Source organism: Drosophila nasuta, chromosome 4 (assembly GCF_023558535.2).
Source record: "Drosophila nasuta strain 15112-1781.00 chromosome 4, ASM2355853v1, whole genome shotgun sequence".
Taxonomy (NCBI): Eukaryota; Metazoa; Arthropoda; class Insecta; order Diptera; family Drosophilidae; genus Drosophila; species Drosophila nasuta.
In genome coordinates this window covers 497,952-518,249 of record NC_083458.1, presented here as the reverse complement: position 1 = coordinate 518,249, position 20,298 = coordinate 497,952, and the positions used below count along the sequence as shown (strand labels likewise).

Here is a 20,298-nt window from a genome sequence, read left to right as displayed (position 1 = left end):
AGTAACAAAACTCACCATCGCACAACAGGCAACAGGCACTGGGTTCAATGCTCTAAATTTATGTACACTGAGCTAAATTTTTTAAATCCAGACATTTAAGTTTACAGTCAATTTTAGTAAAAATATTGCACAATATAAAATGTATCATTTGTATAGAATATGACATATTAAATATGAGTTTATTGTCATTTTTGAATTAATACTTGAATTAATTTGTTTATTAACACAATCGTAATCTACATTTAGTTTAAATTTCCTTATAAATTTTGAACAGGGTCAGACTATATTTTTATTTTTTAAATGATTGCAGAGGTTTCAAGCGTAGTTTTTTTTAGTAAATAAATAAAACACAAGTTTATGTTTTAAAAATATTCTGGTCTGTTATGTATGTAAATAATGGTACAATATGCATTGGAATTTGTACGAGTTGTATGAGTTTCTATAGCACTGGGTCTTTCGTTTTTACAATCAGTATAGTATTCATATGTTTTCGGTATGAAATTCGGTATTTCAATCGTGGCTCGTGGCTTTTCACGGTCTACAAGCCAACCGAGACAGCTTTTCTGCCGTTTCTTTTTGGTTTTTTTTTTTTTTATATTGTCTTTGACTGTTGCTTTTTCTGCTGATGTTGTTACTGCTTTAGTACTCGTATGGTCGTTATCATTCCAAACACTCTTTAGTATGTTATTATTATATTATTATGTATTATATTCTCACTAAGTTTGGTACATATTAATACGCAATATTATGAGCTTAGAGATGAAAATATATGTAAATGTCAATCAAAATCAGATGAAGAAAAAATGTATTATTTCCTAATAATACCTCTAGAAAGAAATTCCTTAATATTAAATGTAAATAATTTAATAGAAATAGTATAGTGTATAGGATAGATAGTGTATTTCAAAGACAAGCAACATATAGTTTTTGGCAGAGAAAATAATAATTCAATAATGTATACTAAAATACTTACATAGTAAGAAAAAAATTCTTAACATCCATATGTTAAAGTATGAATTTTATATCTAGAAACAATAATAGAGTCTGGAGTCTGAGAGTAGTGAAAATGAAATCAATTTGATATAGTATTCGAAAAGTATGTTAACTTCATTAGATTTAATGATTGATCAAAGTAAAAATTTAGCACATATTGCTGAAACAGTATCTATATATATATCTATATACAATACCTACATATGTATGTATGTATATATATAGTTTGTCTATACATTAGTGGTATATTGTGGTATACTTATGCGTATACATATGCATGTATGTTTTTATGTGCTTCACGTGCACTCGTGTGAGTGATCATATATATTTATAGGAAATGAAGCAGCGAACCGTAATTCCTCAAGCCACTAACACAATGACAGAAACTCACCCGCACATTATGGGGCTCAGAGTATTTGTGACTATGACTTCAACTCCATGGCTTATAACTAAGTTTTAGCTTGTTTGAGATGTATGCAGGGAACTACTCAAAATGATAAATGCAATCACACATCTTTTAGTTTAGCTCTTCAAAATTAATTACCACCACTATCAACTTCATATTGAAACATCTGTATTTTCCCGAGAAATATAATTATAATATAAATCCATTGAATTTGAAGAATATATAAATTTATTTGGGCTACAATTAAAGTCATTTATTTCTGTATCTTCTTTCAAATTTAAATATTACGGTTAATGAAAGAATGAATTGTTTGTCTTTAAATTACCGCCATTGAAACATTACCATTCACTTGTGTCGTCATTGTGTTAGTTTTCGCAGTGAATGGCAATTTTCCAGTGGTGATAATGATATTTGATAGCATAACATTTCGATACATAACATTCGTTTTTATTACCATTTTAATTTTTACAGTGGCAATATGAACTTCGAAACGGTTTCAAAGCAGTATTATTCATAATTAATACTTCAATCACACTACTCCATTGTAATAAAAAAAAAACATTGATGAAAATTACATTTTATAAATTGGACAATTTCTGTGTAACCATATATTTTGATTTAGCTTAGCACTTAGTTGTTAGTTACACAGCAAAAAGCTTTTGTCACGGTGCCATGACGGTCAGCTGATATCTATGTCAAAAATATCTTATTTTATACGCAAAATTAGGAAATCGAAAAAAAATGTTTGTAAAAGATTAAAGTATATAATAGAAGATGAAAATATGTAAGAGAAATTACTCAGCATTAATTAGTAGAATATAAAAAGTTTGGAAATAGGGCTTAACTATGCATATCAGATGCTAATCGAGTGGTGACTGACTGTTCGTTTATTTGTTTGCGCATTTCGTTATTTTATTTTCATTTAGTCCGTTAACGCCGAGCTGAATAAACGCGAAATCGCATAGGTGTGTGTGAAAATTAAATACTGGTTAAAATTACGAAACTGTAACGAAAACAGTGAGATAAATGTATAAAAAATTTAATATTTAAATCGTCAAATAAATATTTACAAGCAATATAATTATTTACCATTTTATAGATTTAATAACTAACAATATTATTCACAAGAAACTCAAAACTTTGTGGCACATTTTGCCTGATAATGTAAATTAGAGGATTCGGCCTCGACATAACCATATGTATAAATATAATAGCAATATACCATAGTATATAGCAAGAGTAGTTGAATCAATTTTTTACAAATAACATGTATGTATATAAATTTGATGTCTTGATTTTGTATGAATCTTTTTCAATTAAGGTTACAATTATGTTTATGTTATTTTACATTTGTAGATAGTTGGATGTACGTATTCATATGTACAAATTTTATGTAGTTAACCACTCTTTTCCCAAGACTTAATATTTCTATGATATATGTAGATAGCTAAGGTATCCTTAAGCTATATATGTATGTATATATATACATACATATGTAACTATATGTATTTACAAGTATTTGTACAAAGTAATAATACTCTTTTACCCTATGTTATGCGTTCGAGTATAAAAAGTTCGGTAAGAGGGTGGCTCTATAGCCTTAGCCTGAACACTATTGAGTTGTGAACCGGGATTGCCATTGCTTTGCTTTTCTTTCATGACCTTTAAAGCATCCCGACCCATTGCAGATACTTGTACTTTGTATTTTGTCGTGTTTGTTTAGTTGGCGTCGTCTCGTCGCATCTTTTTGACTGGCAGTAGTTACAGATTTTTTATGTGGTTATCTATAAGTATATAAATACTTACGTCATATTTCGTGACAAGTGCCAAGTATGAAGAACAGAAATTCAGACTAAGAAATTAATGCAAATATTTGTATACTAGCTAGCTTGGCTCACAGCTTCGCCCGCGTTGCAAAATAGGGATAACTTGCCTTCATACGACGACATACGACATAGGGGAACCGACTGAAGTCTAAAAATATATTGTTACATTTTTGTAGTTAAAATAAAATTTTATTATAAAAAATGTGGTGTGTATCGACCACTCCAAATAACAATTACAGCCAAAATGTTGATGTTACTTGACAAAAAAAGGGAAAACGTTTTGAGGCTGTCTGATAAAATAGAAAATTTGCAAATCAGGGTTTTATACTCGCTACCCATAGGATAGAAGGGCATTATTACTTTGTGCCGATATCGATCTAGCCGCAGACAAAGTGTGTTTTCAATTTTTGCCACGCCCATTTCCGCCACCGCAAATCGTTAAAAATTGAAAAAAATGCGTAATTTTAAAGCTGGAGTCGCGAATATATGCAATAATAACTATAGTAATTGTGATTGTTTTTAGATAAAAATTGTCGAAGTTATTAAAGAAATACTTTTGTATAGCAAAAACTCCTACATACTAAGGCTTAGTTGCTTTGGCTGACAATCTGGTATATTGTAGTCTATGGTATATTTTCAATGTGGTACTATATTGATATACCAAATATATCATTTGGTGCATATGTAGTATTTTTATAGTATTTTTTCGGTATATTTTGAGAATAATACCGCAATACTTCGATTTTATTCAAAATGGGAAGCGGGTATCTCACAGTGGAGCACACTCGACTGTAGCTTTCTTACTTGTTTTTTTTTTTTAATTATGTACCCGGGACTTGCCCTGTTGCTTATTTAACAATTTGTATCTGATCGCAACCAAATTTTGAGAGGCCACAACTATTGTAATTATTATTGTATGTATCTCACAATATACCAGATAGTCTCGGCTGTTGGCACTAATCAAGAATATATATATACATATATAGTTTATAGGGCCAGAGATGCCTCCTTATGGCCGTTATGTTATGAAAAGCCTGCATCTGGGATTTTGCGGTATCAGGAATTACAATAGTAAGTTTAACCTCTGATTAAGTATGGTTAAGACAAAATAGGTATGTTTATCTGTTTGTCCGTATGAAAATATATGTATAATATATAAATAACTCTGATGTGATCAAGTCCAAGGTTGACCTGTAGAGCAATAGAGTGACTGAATGCATCTGTGATCGTGTGTATCTATTGGATCCCAAGCCACTAGGTCGTCGATGAGATCGCGATGCCCTTGCCAAAGTGGGGGTATGTGTCGATATCCGAAATTTGGTTTCCGATCAGATAAAAATTGTATAAGTTATTATTATTATTATTTGGTAGATTTTAAGAATAATACCGCTATATTTTGGGGTTTTTATACCCGCTACCCATAGGGTAGAAGGGTATTATAACTTTGTGCCGACAGGAAATGTATGTAACCTTATATCAGCGTCAAAAGCCGAGACGATCTAGCCATGTCCGTCTGTCCGTCCGTATGAACACAAAGATCTCAGAGAAAATAGGAGATGGAGCTATAATTTTTTTTGACAGCATTTGTTATGTTTGCACACAGATCAAGTTTGTTTCAAATTTTTGTCACGCCCCCTCCCGCCCCCGAAAATCAAAAAAATCGAATAACAAGCGTAGAGCCAGAGCTACGAATTTTGGTGTATACAATAATAACTATAGTATTTATGATTCCTGAAAATTTGATTGCAATCAAATAAAAATGATTAAAGAAATACTTTTGGATGGGCAAAAACGCCTATTTACTAGGGATCTTAGTTGCTTTGGCCGACAATCTGGTACATTGTGCCGTCTATGGTATATTTTGAATGTGGTATTGATATACCAAATATACCATTTGGTATATTTTTAGTAATTTTTGTAGTTTTTTTCGTATATTTTGAAAATAATACCGCAATATTTTGCTTTAATTCAAAATGGGTAGCGGGTATCTCACAGTCGAGCACACTTGACTGTAGCTTTCTAACTTCTTTTAAATCGATTGCGAGTTTGTACAGCCGAGCAGTTTCCTATAGCTTTCTTACTTACTGTTGTACATTTATGAAAAAGTATTATTATTTTTAATTGTTCACAAATATGTTCATATTTTAAATGTACTTGCAGCCATTGATAAAATCATCGAAGTGCCTTTACGAGCTATATGAAGCGTGTGCAAATCATTGGAAAAAAAATTGAAAAGTGCCTAAATGATGTAGTGGCGGCTCAATAAAAAAATGGTTTTTGACTTTGTACCACAACAACTGGCTCCATTTGGATGCCGAACTGCCACCAGCAGTAGCTGCAATATCAGTAGCAAATGTTATTTCAATTGTTCATGCTTCTGTTGCCGTCAGGGATGTTGCACTGTCATATCTTGTTGCTGCTGCTATTGCAGCAGCGAATTGAGTATCAACTTGTGCTGCAGCAATCTCCGCCGTTCATCACCTACTACACTAAAGCCTTTACACAAAAAGTGGAACGGCAGTCTAAGCGTAATTCCAGCAATAGTCCTGTCAATTATATATCATTGGTTAGTTCAAATCATAAGGATATTAGAAAGCGTCTTGCTGCTGCATCGTAAAAAAAAGAATCCGCTAGGAGTAGCAATTATAAGACGCTTACACAGTGTATGGAAGACATCACCGAGTGTTAGTAACAGTGCCAATCCTCAGTGCTTAGATCTCCGAAAGGAATTGAAAGAGCAATGTCGACATGTACATATGTGCTATGATATTGCCAATGATCAGCAGTTAAAGTCGAACAATTTATGCAAAATGTTTTGCAACAACCGTAAACGACAACGAAGGCGTAAGCGAAGGCGTAGAAGACGTAGGCACAACAATAATAACAATAACATTGGCAACAGCAAGCAAACAGCAAGCCACAATCGAAAAAGGCAGCAGCAACCTAATAAACGATGTGATATTCGATGCTGCCAAAGCAATATGCCTCCAAACTTTAGTCTATCCAAGGCTACTTCTGAGAATATGCCTGGATCTATGTCAGCCCTCAGTGAATTCATGTACTCGTGGACATTATCGCACTCCCATGTGCATTCTATAGACACTTTGCCACGGCATTGCTTTAAGGCAAACCGGAATCGTGCAAATTTTGTTTGGCTGTTAATTGGACTCTTCTGGCTGGAAGTAAAACTAATCAATTGCAATACAATCAATGTGAACAGTGGTGGCTATGTCTCGAATCTTGCAATCGTGCAAAAAGCATGTACGCTATGTCAACTTGAGATGGCAAACATTTACGCAGATAAAGGTAAGTGGCTAGTGCTCGTTAGTTATTTCATTTCATCGGATTATTATCATATCCATTGAATTACACCTTGTACGTGAAGTAATTTACGATCCTAGATCAAATTTTTCAAAGGTCCCGCAGATATCAAAACCAATCAAGTTCCAATCACAACCTAACTTTAGGTGTCATAAAACCCAATTGGCGTTACTGTTCATATTTACGTGCAGAGTTGATGAAGATTTAAAAACCATCATTTGGGCTCTCCGGTACCTTAAATCTCACAATTTTGGCTTTAAGTTGGGATCTGGTTGGTTTTGATGTCTGTTACACACCCGATATGTACGTTCTACATAAACTTGCAATGCTATTTATTTACTATTCTTTTCTATAAGTATTAGAGCAGACAATATTGGGCAGTTTAGTTTTCATATTCAGTAAAAATAGATAGAAGGTATTTCACAGTTAGCACCTTCGACTCGCCATTTTCCAGCACAAAAAAAAAACACAATTCTTCAAATATATGTCATGAATCTCTTTTATACGGAGGAAGAGAGTAGACCGCTATAATTAATCTTAAATAATTTAATAAAGTCAACAGAAACTAAAAAAATAGATTTACATAAATATTGTAAATTTTTATAATTTGAATTTTACACAAGAAAATACACAAAAATATTAAATATGGAAAACTATTGGTTTACAAACCAAACATTTGAATTGTCGATACACAAATTTCTGGATATTTAATCTACAAAAAGAATTTGTGTTCATTAGGACTCATACAAACATTCAAACACATACATACAATTCCCAATACAGTATAATTTTGTTTCCTTAGTCGAAGGTCTTCATAAATCAAATCAACCCACCGAAATATGTTTGAAAATTATTTTAATTTAGCTTTCAGAATATTAATTGTATATAAGCTACTTTAAAATTAGTAGGTATTTTCAGAATCGAAAATATGACAATCATCTGTTTTTATTCACTCCATTGAATGAAAATGAATAAAATAAAACTATTTTTTTATTTTGAGAAATTACTTATTAATTCTCATTAATTACCATTAATAATATTGGATTTAAAATTAATTTGTTAGTTTAAAATATTACAAAACAATAAAAGAGAAAACGCATTGGGCAAAGAACTGTTGTTATTTTTGCAAACTCATATTGAAAAGTACATATGTACATATTAAAGAATAATAAAGTTGGTTTTCTCACTTGTTTGGTATGTTTATACTTTAAACATCACACTTTCATTTTCTAACTGGCTCACATAGTTCAAAAGCTTTTTACAACATTAAATTCAGAAAAGATTTTCATAAAATAGTGTAATTGTGTTTGAACAATCTGTATTTTTCTTTTCGAACCAAGATGAAAGGAAATATACATATACAAATATGCCGCTGCATAGGTATAACTGTTAACTTACATAATTTTACATTACATCACACTTTACAATTGTCACATTTACACAGATAACCCTCACATAGACTACAACAATAACAATAACAATAACAATAACATGTACAATAACAATGACTTCAACAAGGTAAAAATGAGTCGTATCCATAAGAAACCTGATGATCACAACAACCTCAATACCAACAATAATAAAAATAATAATAATAATAATAATAATAATAATAATAATAATAATAATAATAATAATAATAATAATAATAATAATAATAATAATAATAATAATAATAATAATAATAATAATAATAATAATATAATAATAATAATAATGATAATGATAATGATAATGATAATGATAATAATAATAATAATAATAATAATAATATATAATAATAATAATAATTATATTTACTATAAAAATAATCATGATAATAATAATAATGACCATCATCATATTAACAATATTATGCTCAGCGATCGTGTGCGTTTGGAGTCAATAAAACGACAGATACTCACCAAACTTGGACTCAGTCAGAAGCCAAATGTATCGCATCCTTTGCCGAAACAATTTATCTGGGAGACGATTTATCGAGCGGATGGTGGCCTTAACATTGCGCATGATGACACATTTCAGATTAGTGGAAGCAGTCGAGTAATCAATAAAAAGCCGCCGAAACTGCGAAATTTAGTGATGATCAATGACTACAGTTATAAAAATGATGCGAAACAAACACATCGCAGAAATTCCAAATCAACGAATTGGGTTCCACATAATCCAAGAACTTTAATAGGAATAAAATCAGACTCTAAGGAGTGGCGAAATAGGCAAAATAAAAAGAGGAATCAAAGGGCAAATGCTTACAATAAATCAACATATCTTTTAGATATACATCGTAGTAGTGATAGTGTTAACACTAACTCGGATAACGCGAACTATCAACAACAGCATGATCCAATGTATTATCGTAATATCAACAACGGAGAACAAATACATTCAAAACTGAAGGATCTTAATGCAAATACTAATAACAACGCTCCCACACAGTATTATACCAATTATGAAGAGGAAAATATGATTCACGAGTCTATACCTATGGATATACCTGATCAAGATGCACTTGGATTTGAGCGCGAAGACTTCTTTGGTAACACTCAAGAGATTATCACATTTGCAGAGGAAGGTAAGGAATAAAATCATATTAATATATAAATCCAAATACATCTACTATGTAACATTCTGTATCCTGAATAACTGGCAAATGCTTAGGGGTTGCAACTTTAATTGTAAGACTGTCTAAACGTTAGATATAGTTTTCACATTGAAGACTTCAATATTAACTAATAGTTCTAATTTCCCGCCTTAGTGTTGTAAATGAAAGAGCAAATAATCTATTAAAATTCGTTCCTAACGCGTTGTTACCACATGCGCGAAATCGTGTTTTTTCAGTGCAACTCCAAATAAAAGAGAAACATTCTGTGTTCTGACTGACTGGCAAATGCGAAGAGCTTGCACATTCATTCCAGTATCATAGTATCGATGCCCTTTATTTATTTTTTTTTGAAATTACGGAACGAATTGCCGCCACGAAAATTTTTGACGAGGGTTTTCCGTTACCAATAGGGTAGAAGGGTATTATAACTTTGTGCCGGCAGGAAAGGTATGTTAGAAGGCATCTCCGACCCTATAAAGTACGAGTATATATATTCTTGATCTAGCAATGATTTGCCTTTATTCAAAAAGGGTAGCGGGTATCTCACAGTCGAGCACACACGACTGTAGCAGCTACTGCTACCTAAGCACCCGTTCTAGCTTAAATAGACCTAAATGTATATTTAGGTAGAAAACAATAATTCTTACTACTACTACTAATACAGAAACAGTATGTATGTGTGAGTCAGTTTTGATGAGTCATTTGTGGGGTTTATGTCTGCTACTGCATACAATGGAAGGAGATTAGAGAAATAATACTTTTAGCATATACAACGCAATGCGTAGTAGTGTAGTGAACAGAAGCTGGTGTAAATTATTGAAAGAGGGCTGGAAGTTGTACAATGCTGAATGAGTTTTAAACTCAACTGCAATTTCACACGGAAGTAACGTACATACCACTGTTCGGACTCATCAAGTATACGGCCTCTTGCTTCTGGCCTGAGGCATAACCCCTTCTCACATCCTAGCCCCAATTCCCTGCTGACTGTCAACGAGTGTGAATAAGCGGCGAAGTATTATATACCTACTGTCTGAGTGTTTAGCTTAGACAGTGTATGTGAAGTACTTTTACTATTGTTCTAAAGTGTGAAGCAAGTACACCAGACACAAAAAAGGTGAAAACAATTTTAAATTTGTTTGAGTTTTGAATTGAACTAGAATTTTGCATATACCACATTATCACTAAATATACACAAATTTGTTACACTTTAATTCTATCAAAAAATAAATTACATTTTTTCAACCTAAAGCACCAATTCTTAACTTCAATTAATTATGGAATAACCAATTCCGATTTTTAATAAAAACAAAACGAAAGCTGTAATATATTTTCGTTAATGTATACTAAATTAATATACCGAAAAATAACAAATAATATTTTTACATTAATTTATATATGCCATAGATATAAAATATTAAATTGTCTTCCAAAATTCTATGGCTTACTTAAATTTATCATAAAGGATGTAGTTATTATGACATGTACAACAAGTACGAAAGCTACAGTCGAGTACACTCGACTGTGAGATACCCGCTACCCATTTTAAATAAAAGCAATATATGTTGCGGTATTATTCCCAAAATATACCAAATATACTGCAAAAAAATACTAAAAATATACCAAATGCTATATATGATATATCGGTGTAGTACCACATTCAAAATATACTTTAGACGGCACAATATACCAGAGCAACTAAGACCCCTAATAAGTAGGCGTTTTTGCCCATACAAAAGTATTTCTTTAATAACTTCCAAAATTTTTATCTGCTCGCAACCAAATTCTCAGGAATCATAACTACTATAGTTATTATTGTATATACCAAAATTCGCAATTCTAGCTTTTAAATTACGCTTGTTATTCGATTTTTTTGATTTGCGGGGGCGGAAGTAACAAACATAACAAATGCTGTCGAAAAAAAAATTATAGCTCTATCTCTTATAGTCTCTGAGATCCAGGTGTTCATACGGACAGACGGACAGACGGACATGGCAAGATCGACTCGGCTGTTGACGCTGATCAAGAATATATATACTTTATAGGGTCGGAGATGCCTCCTAGCTGTTACATACATTTCCTGCCGGTACAAAGTTATAATACGCTTCTACCCTATGGGTAGTGGGTATAAAAATTGACTTTCGTGCATATTGAACAATGTCAACCGCTAGTACTAAAATCTACTGATATATATGTTGTTTGCTGCAGGAACACAATATCATCAATATCGTATAGTTGAGTTTTCTCCACAAAAAAACATGGACACCAAATCAAAAGCTATCTATTCGAAGTGCGCAAATGCATTTACGAATTGAGAAACACCGTAATGGCAAGGATGCAACATCACCAGGAATTAATTTTCAAATACAAAAATTATTTGAAATAAAGGGAAAAAAGAAGAACCATTACATTGGAAGTGGAAGTGTGCCGCGCGAACGAATTAAAATATGGGTATTCCGTATGACTGATAACATTAATATCACAGAAAAGGTATGCAATTTTATTTATTCAATAATAACAATGTTAATTTATGATTCTGATACTAGGTAGTTGATCAAGCTTTCTTATTCCGGGCGTCATTTGAAGTTGTAACCGACAATTTGGGTTGGCAACGTTTTGACATGACCGAAACAATTAGGGAGTGGTACAGCGATCACAAGAATAGAAATTTGCGTCTGTTGATTGACTGCACGGGATGTGGAAGCCAATATTCATTGCACTTGTTCCCAAGGTCGTCGTCCATCCAAGCAGCTTCAAAAAATATGAAATCGGTGAATAACGTAAATCCGAATCGCCCTTTTCTTGTGCTTCATACCGAGCCAACAAGACCGAGACGTGTGAGAAGACGTGCTTTGGATTGTGGTGGTACCACTAGTGGACAATGCTGTAAGGAATCGTTTTATGTATCGTTTAAGGCGCTTGGATGGGACGATTGGATCATCGCACCCCGTGGGTATTTTGCAAATTATTGCCGTGGCGAATGCACTGGGCCTTTTCGAACTCCGGATACATTTCAAACATTTCATACGCATTTCATAGAAGAATATCGAAAAATGGGACTGTTAAATGGAATGAAACCCTGTTGTGCTCCTGTCAAGTTCTCGAGCATGTCGTTGATCTACTATGGCGACGAGGGTATAATTAAACGTGATTTGCCAAAAATGGTTGTTGACGAATGCGGCTGTCCTTAAGAGTAAGTCATTCAAAATGCACTTTATAATATATATGGGTAATTCTTTGACGGATTTGTCGCGACTTTACAGTGAAAAAAACATTAACTGAAACCATTTTAAAAATAAGAAAATGTTATTCTTAACTCTAGTTTTTATGATTCCTGAAATTTTGGTCTTATAATTTCATTATTATGAACAACAATTAGTTGTTTTTGTATATAGTACTGTATCAATATACCTAAAATAGCTTGTGGTATATTTTTAGTATTAGTATGAAATATTAATTTGGTAAATTTTGAAATTATTACCGCACTATTTTTCTTTAAATTAAAATGGGTAGCGGGTATTTTACGGACGAGTACACTCGATTGTAGCCCTCTTCCTTGCTTATTAAGAATATTTCCGCACTGATTTGCTTTTATTCAAAATGTGTAGCGGCATTTCATAGTAGAGCACATTCGACTGTAGCTTTTTTTTTTTCTTAATTAGCCTATGTGTTACCTATGTATTTCATTTCAACTGCAAATATTAATAGGCATGTTTGTATATATCAATACTCATATCAATGTAAATTTAATTAAACTAATTTCTTTGTTTCTTGCAGTACTTTTTGGATCTTATTCTGGACTTTCGTAACCATGATATCTTCCGTCTGTCAAAATTATATTATTTTGGACATGAGTTCATTGGAAACATCGAACAGTTTAACAAGTGTGTCACACATATGTTAACAAAAATCTTGAAAATTTACTAATTTTGTGTACGTATTTGAATGTATTAAAAATTAATACGTTGATAATTGAATGGATTAAATGATTTTCGAATGTACAAGTAGAACTCATTAACAAAAGTGCCTCTATAATATGCGATCGATCAACTGTATACATAAACATTGTAAACTGTTTTAATTTAATAACAACAATACTATAAAATTAATTATTTATAAAGTGACACTATTTTTGTAGCTGTTTCCAGAAATTCACAAAATAATTTGCCAATAACTTTTACCTTTCACATACGAAAAAAAAAAAATTATTTCTTTCATTACATTAATGTTAGGGAGTCATTCATTCAGCATAAGGTCAATTACTCAGAAATATTTCCTGACTAAATAATCATATTATCCTATCCTCAAAGTTTATGTAAAGTATATGTTCTTATTCTATTACATGATTATTCTTATTATTCTTTTAGAATATTATATTTTATTTATAACAATTTATTGAAATGTGTTTCAAATTACATATATGTTATCTTTTTATACCCTTCTACCCATAGGGTAGAAGGGTATTATAACTTTGTGCCGACAGGAAATGTATGTAACAGGTAGAAGGAGGCATCTCCGACCCTATAAAGTATATACATATATTCTTGATCAGGGTCAACAGCCGAGACGATCTAGCCATGTCCGTTTGTCCGTCTGTGTGTCTGTCCGCATGAACACCTAGATCTCAGAGACTATAAGAGATAGAGCTATAATTTTTTTTGACAGCATTTGTTATGTTTGCACGCAGATCAAGTTTGTTTCAAATTTTTGCGACGCCCCCTTCCGCCCCCGCAAATCAAAAACATCGAATAACAAGCGTAATTTTAAAGCTAGAGTTACGAATTTTGGTATATACAATAATAACTATAGTAGTTATGATTCCTGAAAATTTGGTTGAGATCAGATAAAATTGTCGAAGTTTTTAAAGAAATACTTTTGTATGGGCAAAACCGCCTACTTACTAGGGGTCTTAGTTGCTTTGGCTGACAATCTATATTGTGCCATCTATGGTATATTTTGAATGCGGTATTATATCGATATACCACATATACCATTTGGTATATTTTTAGTATTTTTGCAGTACATTTTGTATATTTTGAGAATAATACCGCGAAATATATTTCTTTTATTCAAAATGGGTAGCGGGTATCTCACAGTCGAGTACACTCGACCTGTAGCTTTCTTACTTGTTTCCATTCAAATTTGAATTGTCTGATGCTAAATTTATGAACAATTGTCAAAGTAGTTGGTAATGTATATTATTAAACAAGAATATTTTTTTAGTTTTAAATTTAACTGAGTTTATTCAGAACACACATAGTTATTAGTTTGAATTATTAAATTACAAAATCAGTTTTTACCCATTGGGTCCACTTTTCAAACTTCAACTGACATTTCAACTCTCCAATATATGTGTTATATAATATATATGTATTGTTACAAAAGTCATATGTTTGAAATGTACTTTTCTTGATTACATTTGAAAATGAGTAAAATCTACTATCAATAACCGTACTTGAGAATATCTCCGACCAAGGTTTCAGCACATCCTTGAGAAAAATTAAAGATTAAAAAAAAAAAAGTCTTTATTTTATGGCCTTGAAAAGTCATTGGGTGCAATAAACCATATACAAACCTCTCTTCGACATCAATAAAATTTAACTAATCATTTGCTACACCTGTTTAGTTCAATAATTTCTCCCTATCATCATGGATTATGAATCGGAGATCCATTATTTCTTATCTGCCCGAGTATGTCTCGTTTGCTATCAAAGAATTCCTTAATAACGAATGAACTGGTTTTATAAATAGAGATTTTACCAAAGCTTTCGGCTCCGTTAATCATTCCCTTAATCTTATTGGATGCCCAATTAATTTGTTATGCTAGATATCAAGCCATCTAAACCAAAGCGCCCAAATATTTGATCTAATAATTTTGTTACTAATACGTGCATTACGAGTTACTTCTCGTGTTCTTCAGGGTAGTTATCTCAGCTCTTCACTTTTTATCACAATTTGAACACAATCTCGGGAACTAATATACGCAAATTATGTTAAATTATGCCTACATACAAACAATATCGAGTTGCAAGCAATATCTTGATGCTTTTCAGTTATGATGTATGTGAATTTGATAAAGTTCAACTGTTTTGTTTTTGTCCTTCCATAGAGCCAATCCGTATTTGGCTTCTCTCTTAATGAACGGTAAATATTTGGATAGAATGACTGCTGTTTTTGAGATACTCGCTACTCATACTTAATTCATTAATTTGGTGTCTCTTCAATATATGTTGTCTTTTTATATATATATTATATTTATAAACAAAATAAAACATAGTAATGACAACGGCGAATATATGTACTTACATAATAATGTATCCACTCCATTTATCACCTAAATAAAATAAAAATCTATGAATACCAAAACATTCATCTCGATCTAAGAATCAAGCAAAATATAATCTAATTATTACATCTATAACTTTCAAGCTAATAATAATTATTAATTCTATTATCTCAACTTTATAATATTTACATAAGTTAATAACTAGATAAACTGTATTTGTTTGTATTCATTTAACCAAAAAAAAATCTGTGTATACAAAGGATTCTTTTCATTAAATCATATTTAAAATTATATAATCTATATAAATCATGACATGTACGTATGCATAACGTATACAAATGAAACACCTAGTTTACAAGAAATAAAGTTGATTAAGAGAAAAAATATATATACTTTTAAAAATTAACTAAAACTTTTTTATTGCCTTTTTGCCTTACTTACTAAAGTAAATAAATTAGAAAGCTTTACAAATGTTAAATGTTCGAATTAATAAAATGCTGGCAAGATCCTTTTTGTTAATTGTGCCGGCAGGAAATGTATGTAACAGGTAGAAGGAGGCATCTCCGACCCTATAAAGTATATACATATATTCTTGATCAGCGTCAACAGCTGAGACGATCTAGCTATACCTGTCTGTCCGTCTGACTGCCGTCTGTTCGTATGAACACCTAGATATCAGAGACTATAAAAGATAGAGCTATAATTAATAATTTTTTCGACAGCATTTGTTATGTTTGCATGCAGATCAAGTTTGTTTCAAATATTTTCCACGCCCACATCCGCCCGGCAAATTGACAAAAATCGAATAACAAACGTAATTTTAAAGGTAAAGTCGTACATATAAATGTATATTGTACATATATATACAGTAATAAATATAGTTATTGTGATTCCTGAAAATTTGGTTGCGATCAGATAAAAATTGTCGAAGTTAATAAAGAAAAATGGGCAAAAACGCCTACTTACTAGGGGTCTTAGTTGCTTTGGCTGATAATCTGGTATATTGTGCCGTCTATGGTATATTTTGAATGCGGTACTATATCGATATACCACATATACCTGTTGGTATATTTTTAGTATTCTGCAGTATATTTGGTATATTTTGAGAATAATACCGCAAAATATATTGCTTTTATTCAAAATGGGTAGCGGGTATTTCACAGTCGAGTACACTCGACTGTAGCTTTCTTACTTGTTTAATATAATAATTAGTTAATTTAGTTAAAAATGCCTTAAAACCAAAAGGGTATACTAAGAAACGAGGACTGTTAAATGATGCCACCAGCATAGTAGGCCTCAAAAAAAAGAATCCGTACTGTCTCCCAAGATCATTGCTGGTTAAGCAGAGTGAGAGACTGATGTGTATGAACAGTCTGTAATAACATTCGTAGAAGTCTGACCTGCATACGCAACTCATTTCTTCAAGATTGTAAATGTGTCGGAATATGGATTCTCACACCAGAGAGACGTCTGAGCCATCATTTTGCACATAACCCTCTATGCGGCCAAAGTTATTAATAGTTTAATATTCTTTTTATTACATATACATATGTATATTCTGCAGTTGTAAGCATACGAGGAAATTGAAATCTATATAATAAAAAATTTTGGAACTCATTGGTTTTTCTTCGACAAGAATAATTTACTTGAAGAAAGCACCAAGTTACCAGACCAAATAAGTAAACCAAATTCGATTAAAGTAAAGAAAAGTAAAGACAAAAAGTTAATATTAAACTTATTATGATTTCAAAGTATTGTCTTATAGCCTATTTCCACTGCACCAAAAAGCCTCGGGTTTTTCGGTTATGTCCAGGTCGAATGCTACGTTCGCCCCAATATTTTAGAAACGGAGCTCACCACAGCAAAAATTGATAATAAAAATGCGTGCAAAGTTATGCAAATTGCATTACTGATTTTAAAAAGACATTATGCTTCAAAACACCACACTCAACACTTACCATTGCTCATATTTTGTGGAAACAGGACATTGGAAAGTACTAGCCATATTTTAACGGCCACTCCAATTTTTTTCGTTGCGGAGAATGTATATTTTGAACATAATTTGTTTCGCCTAAAGACGTATGAACTTACGCTATCCTGGAAATGCCCATATGTATATTGTATGATCATTGATAACTGCAATCATCGGCCAGTCTTTTTTGACTATACCGCAATTGTTCAAATTTTGACTATACACTCAGACTTTTTAAAAAAATATTAATTATTATTAATTTTTAACTTATATTTTGCGATGCAATCTCTTCACCATTGATTTATATCATTATCATGAATTATATTTTAAAACGTCTTGAACATTTCTTGAAGTTAATATTGCTCGCATATAAATATAAGGAATCTCAGGAACCATCTTAGCTTGCCCAATCATAAATGATTCCTTTTTTGGAACTCAAATGTTTAAAATACTTCGTCATTATTTTGCAAATCGTACAATGCATGTACACTTCACATTTTCTCCCACTTTGTTTAATAATTCTACAACTAAAAAAATTGATCGAAAATCTCTAGCTAAAATAATAATATCTTCCATTAGACAAAGAACTTTATATAAGTATAAAGATAAGATAACGCTTGCTTATAAAGCACCAGAAATTGTAAATAAATATTAAATAAATATTCTATTACATTCAAATCGTACAACACGCAGTACTATGGTATGTATTTCTCCTTAAACTATACTTAATTGCTGATTAAAGTTATAATTAAAATGCTTAACAATGTCTTTGGAATCCTCACATTAAAGTGAATTGCTTAGGTTACAGTCCCACAATGAGCATTCTCTAGTCAATACAATTTTTATTCTTTTAAAATGTTTTAATTTTGGTAATCAAAAGAAAGTACGCGTATGTAATTCCCATTTCAACAAGACAACGTAACCGTTCACTATTTTAACGCTGCTACATCATTTTTCCGTCCAGAATTATACCAATTTTGGATTGGTATACATACATGGAATGCTAGAATTCACAGTTCTCGCCACTAAAATACCAACAATTGCAAAAGCTTGCAAATCTACTCCAAAAGTTCCATATGGATTAAAAAATAATAATAATGTAAAAAAGAAACATATTTATTTTTAAATTAAAAAATTAAATAAACAGTAATTTAACTAAAGTCGACTTTTCATATGGGCAGACATATAATATATTTGGGCATGGCAACTCGTATATACATACATACTTTATATGATCGGAGAGTTACACACCTTTTTACTTATTGGCACAAAGTTAAAAAATTGTTGAGACATTATCAATTGAGCAAGGAATATTTGATTTTATTTTTTTATTTTATTATTTATTATAAGAAAATAGCTCAGTAATGAAATCTTGTTTTATGATGATAATTACTGAATACAAATCAAATCAACTTATGATTGGCTTAAAATATTAAATTCTTTAATAATAATTCGTATGCATATATAGTACACCTTATTCTTTATCGAATGGATACACACTGTCGTGTAATGTAGTCCGCTTAACAGAGTTGACCGCTAAGGAAGGTTTCACTATATTTAAGGAGTCGGAGATGCTTCCTTCTGTCTTTTTTAATAAAAATGTTCAAATGAAGATCATTAGGTATTATAATGTAAATTATAGTTATAAAGTATTTTTAAATACTTTTATTTCGGAATATTTTTGCGCTAAAGTCGTTTCCCTGGTGTAATTCACGCAAGTGCGTCGCATTTGCTCGGCTGTTGACTTTCTTTCTTATATGTGTTTAAAGATACGATTGTAACTTTGTCGTTACTCAATAGAAATATAACTCAACTGAACTTTGTGTACTTTCATTTATTAAACCCAATCAAGCAATATTTTTGTGAACTGTAATTTTTTCTGTCACAAATGAACAATGAGACGTTTGTGCGCTTATCGAGACGAGAACCTCGTTTTTGCTTTCAAACAAATTTGAATTCACGATTAAAGTTGTTTCTTATCAGGAGGAAATAAAAGCAATTAGTTCACATTTATATATGTACAATATTGTTTTATACACTAAGTATAATTATGCATGTACTTAAAATGTATTATACTAAATTGCAATACTGTTAATATTAGAATACTTATGGAAAAAGCATATAGAAGCTTATATTTTATTCAAAGAGCTGTTAAAAAATTATAAAAAAAAAAACTTAATCTACACCTTCGAGATTTATGGCCTTTTAACAGAGACTCACACTGGTAGCTACATAGTATATCTACATCGTCTAGGCTGTTGACTCTGATTAAGAATGCAGTGAAAGTTTCCTTACGGTAAATCTTCATTAGCCGGATTGCCAACAATTAAGCACTGGCATCTACAATTTTGTTATAAAAATAAATTTTTGAATAGCTTCTAAGTTTTTTTATGTAATCACAACCAAATCATATAGTAATCATCAGTAATCATATAGTTTTTAGTTATTATTGTGTCTACTCAAAAGTCGATCAAGTGTACATCAATAACAAGAGTTGTAAAAAAAAGTTCGTTCCATCTTTTTTAATCTTTGAGAGCTACACGAACAGACGACCATGGTTATGGTTGCTGATCAGGACTTTATATAATTCAGTGTCTTAGATGCCTCCTTTTACCTGTAACATACTTTTTCTAATGGTACACACTTATAATCGGCTTCTACTCCTACTCCTTATTGTCCTGTTTGAAGTGTGTTATCGAACTTATTTGTTCCCTCCTCCCCTAGAGGACACCCTATTAACCGGATATTCCATTTAGCGGACACTTTTCCTTTGGGGTATGTTATTGCTTTCAGAATACTGTCAAATTGTTTAAGCGGATACTGACCTTGAGCGAACAAAAATGTCTCGACTATCAGACTATGAGAGCATGGCGGTGAGAATTTTCACTGTACTTACAC

At 31.6% G+C, this 20,298-nt stretch overlaps 1 protein-coding gene across 1 annotated transcript; it reads left to right on the top strand.

Moving 5' to 3' along the window:
- The first annotated feature begins 2,223 nt into the window (after positions 1-2,223).
- Positions 2,224-15,814, top strand: LOC132794885 (inhibin beta chain). Its single transcript, XM_060805177.1, is given in 8 exon segments — positions 2,224-2,364; positions 5,386-6,531; positions 7,991-8,126; positions 8,409-9,115; positions 11,351-11,403; positions 11,405-11,632; positions 11,689-12,335; positions 12,920-15,814. Coding segments are annotated over 6 exon segments (2,805 nt in total). The 5' UTR covers positions 2,224-2,364; positions 5,386-5,495; the 3' UTR covers positions 12,334-12,335; positions 12,920-15,814.
- The last annotated feature ends 4,484 nt before the right edge of the window (positions 15,815-20,298 follow it).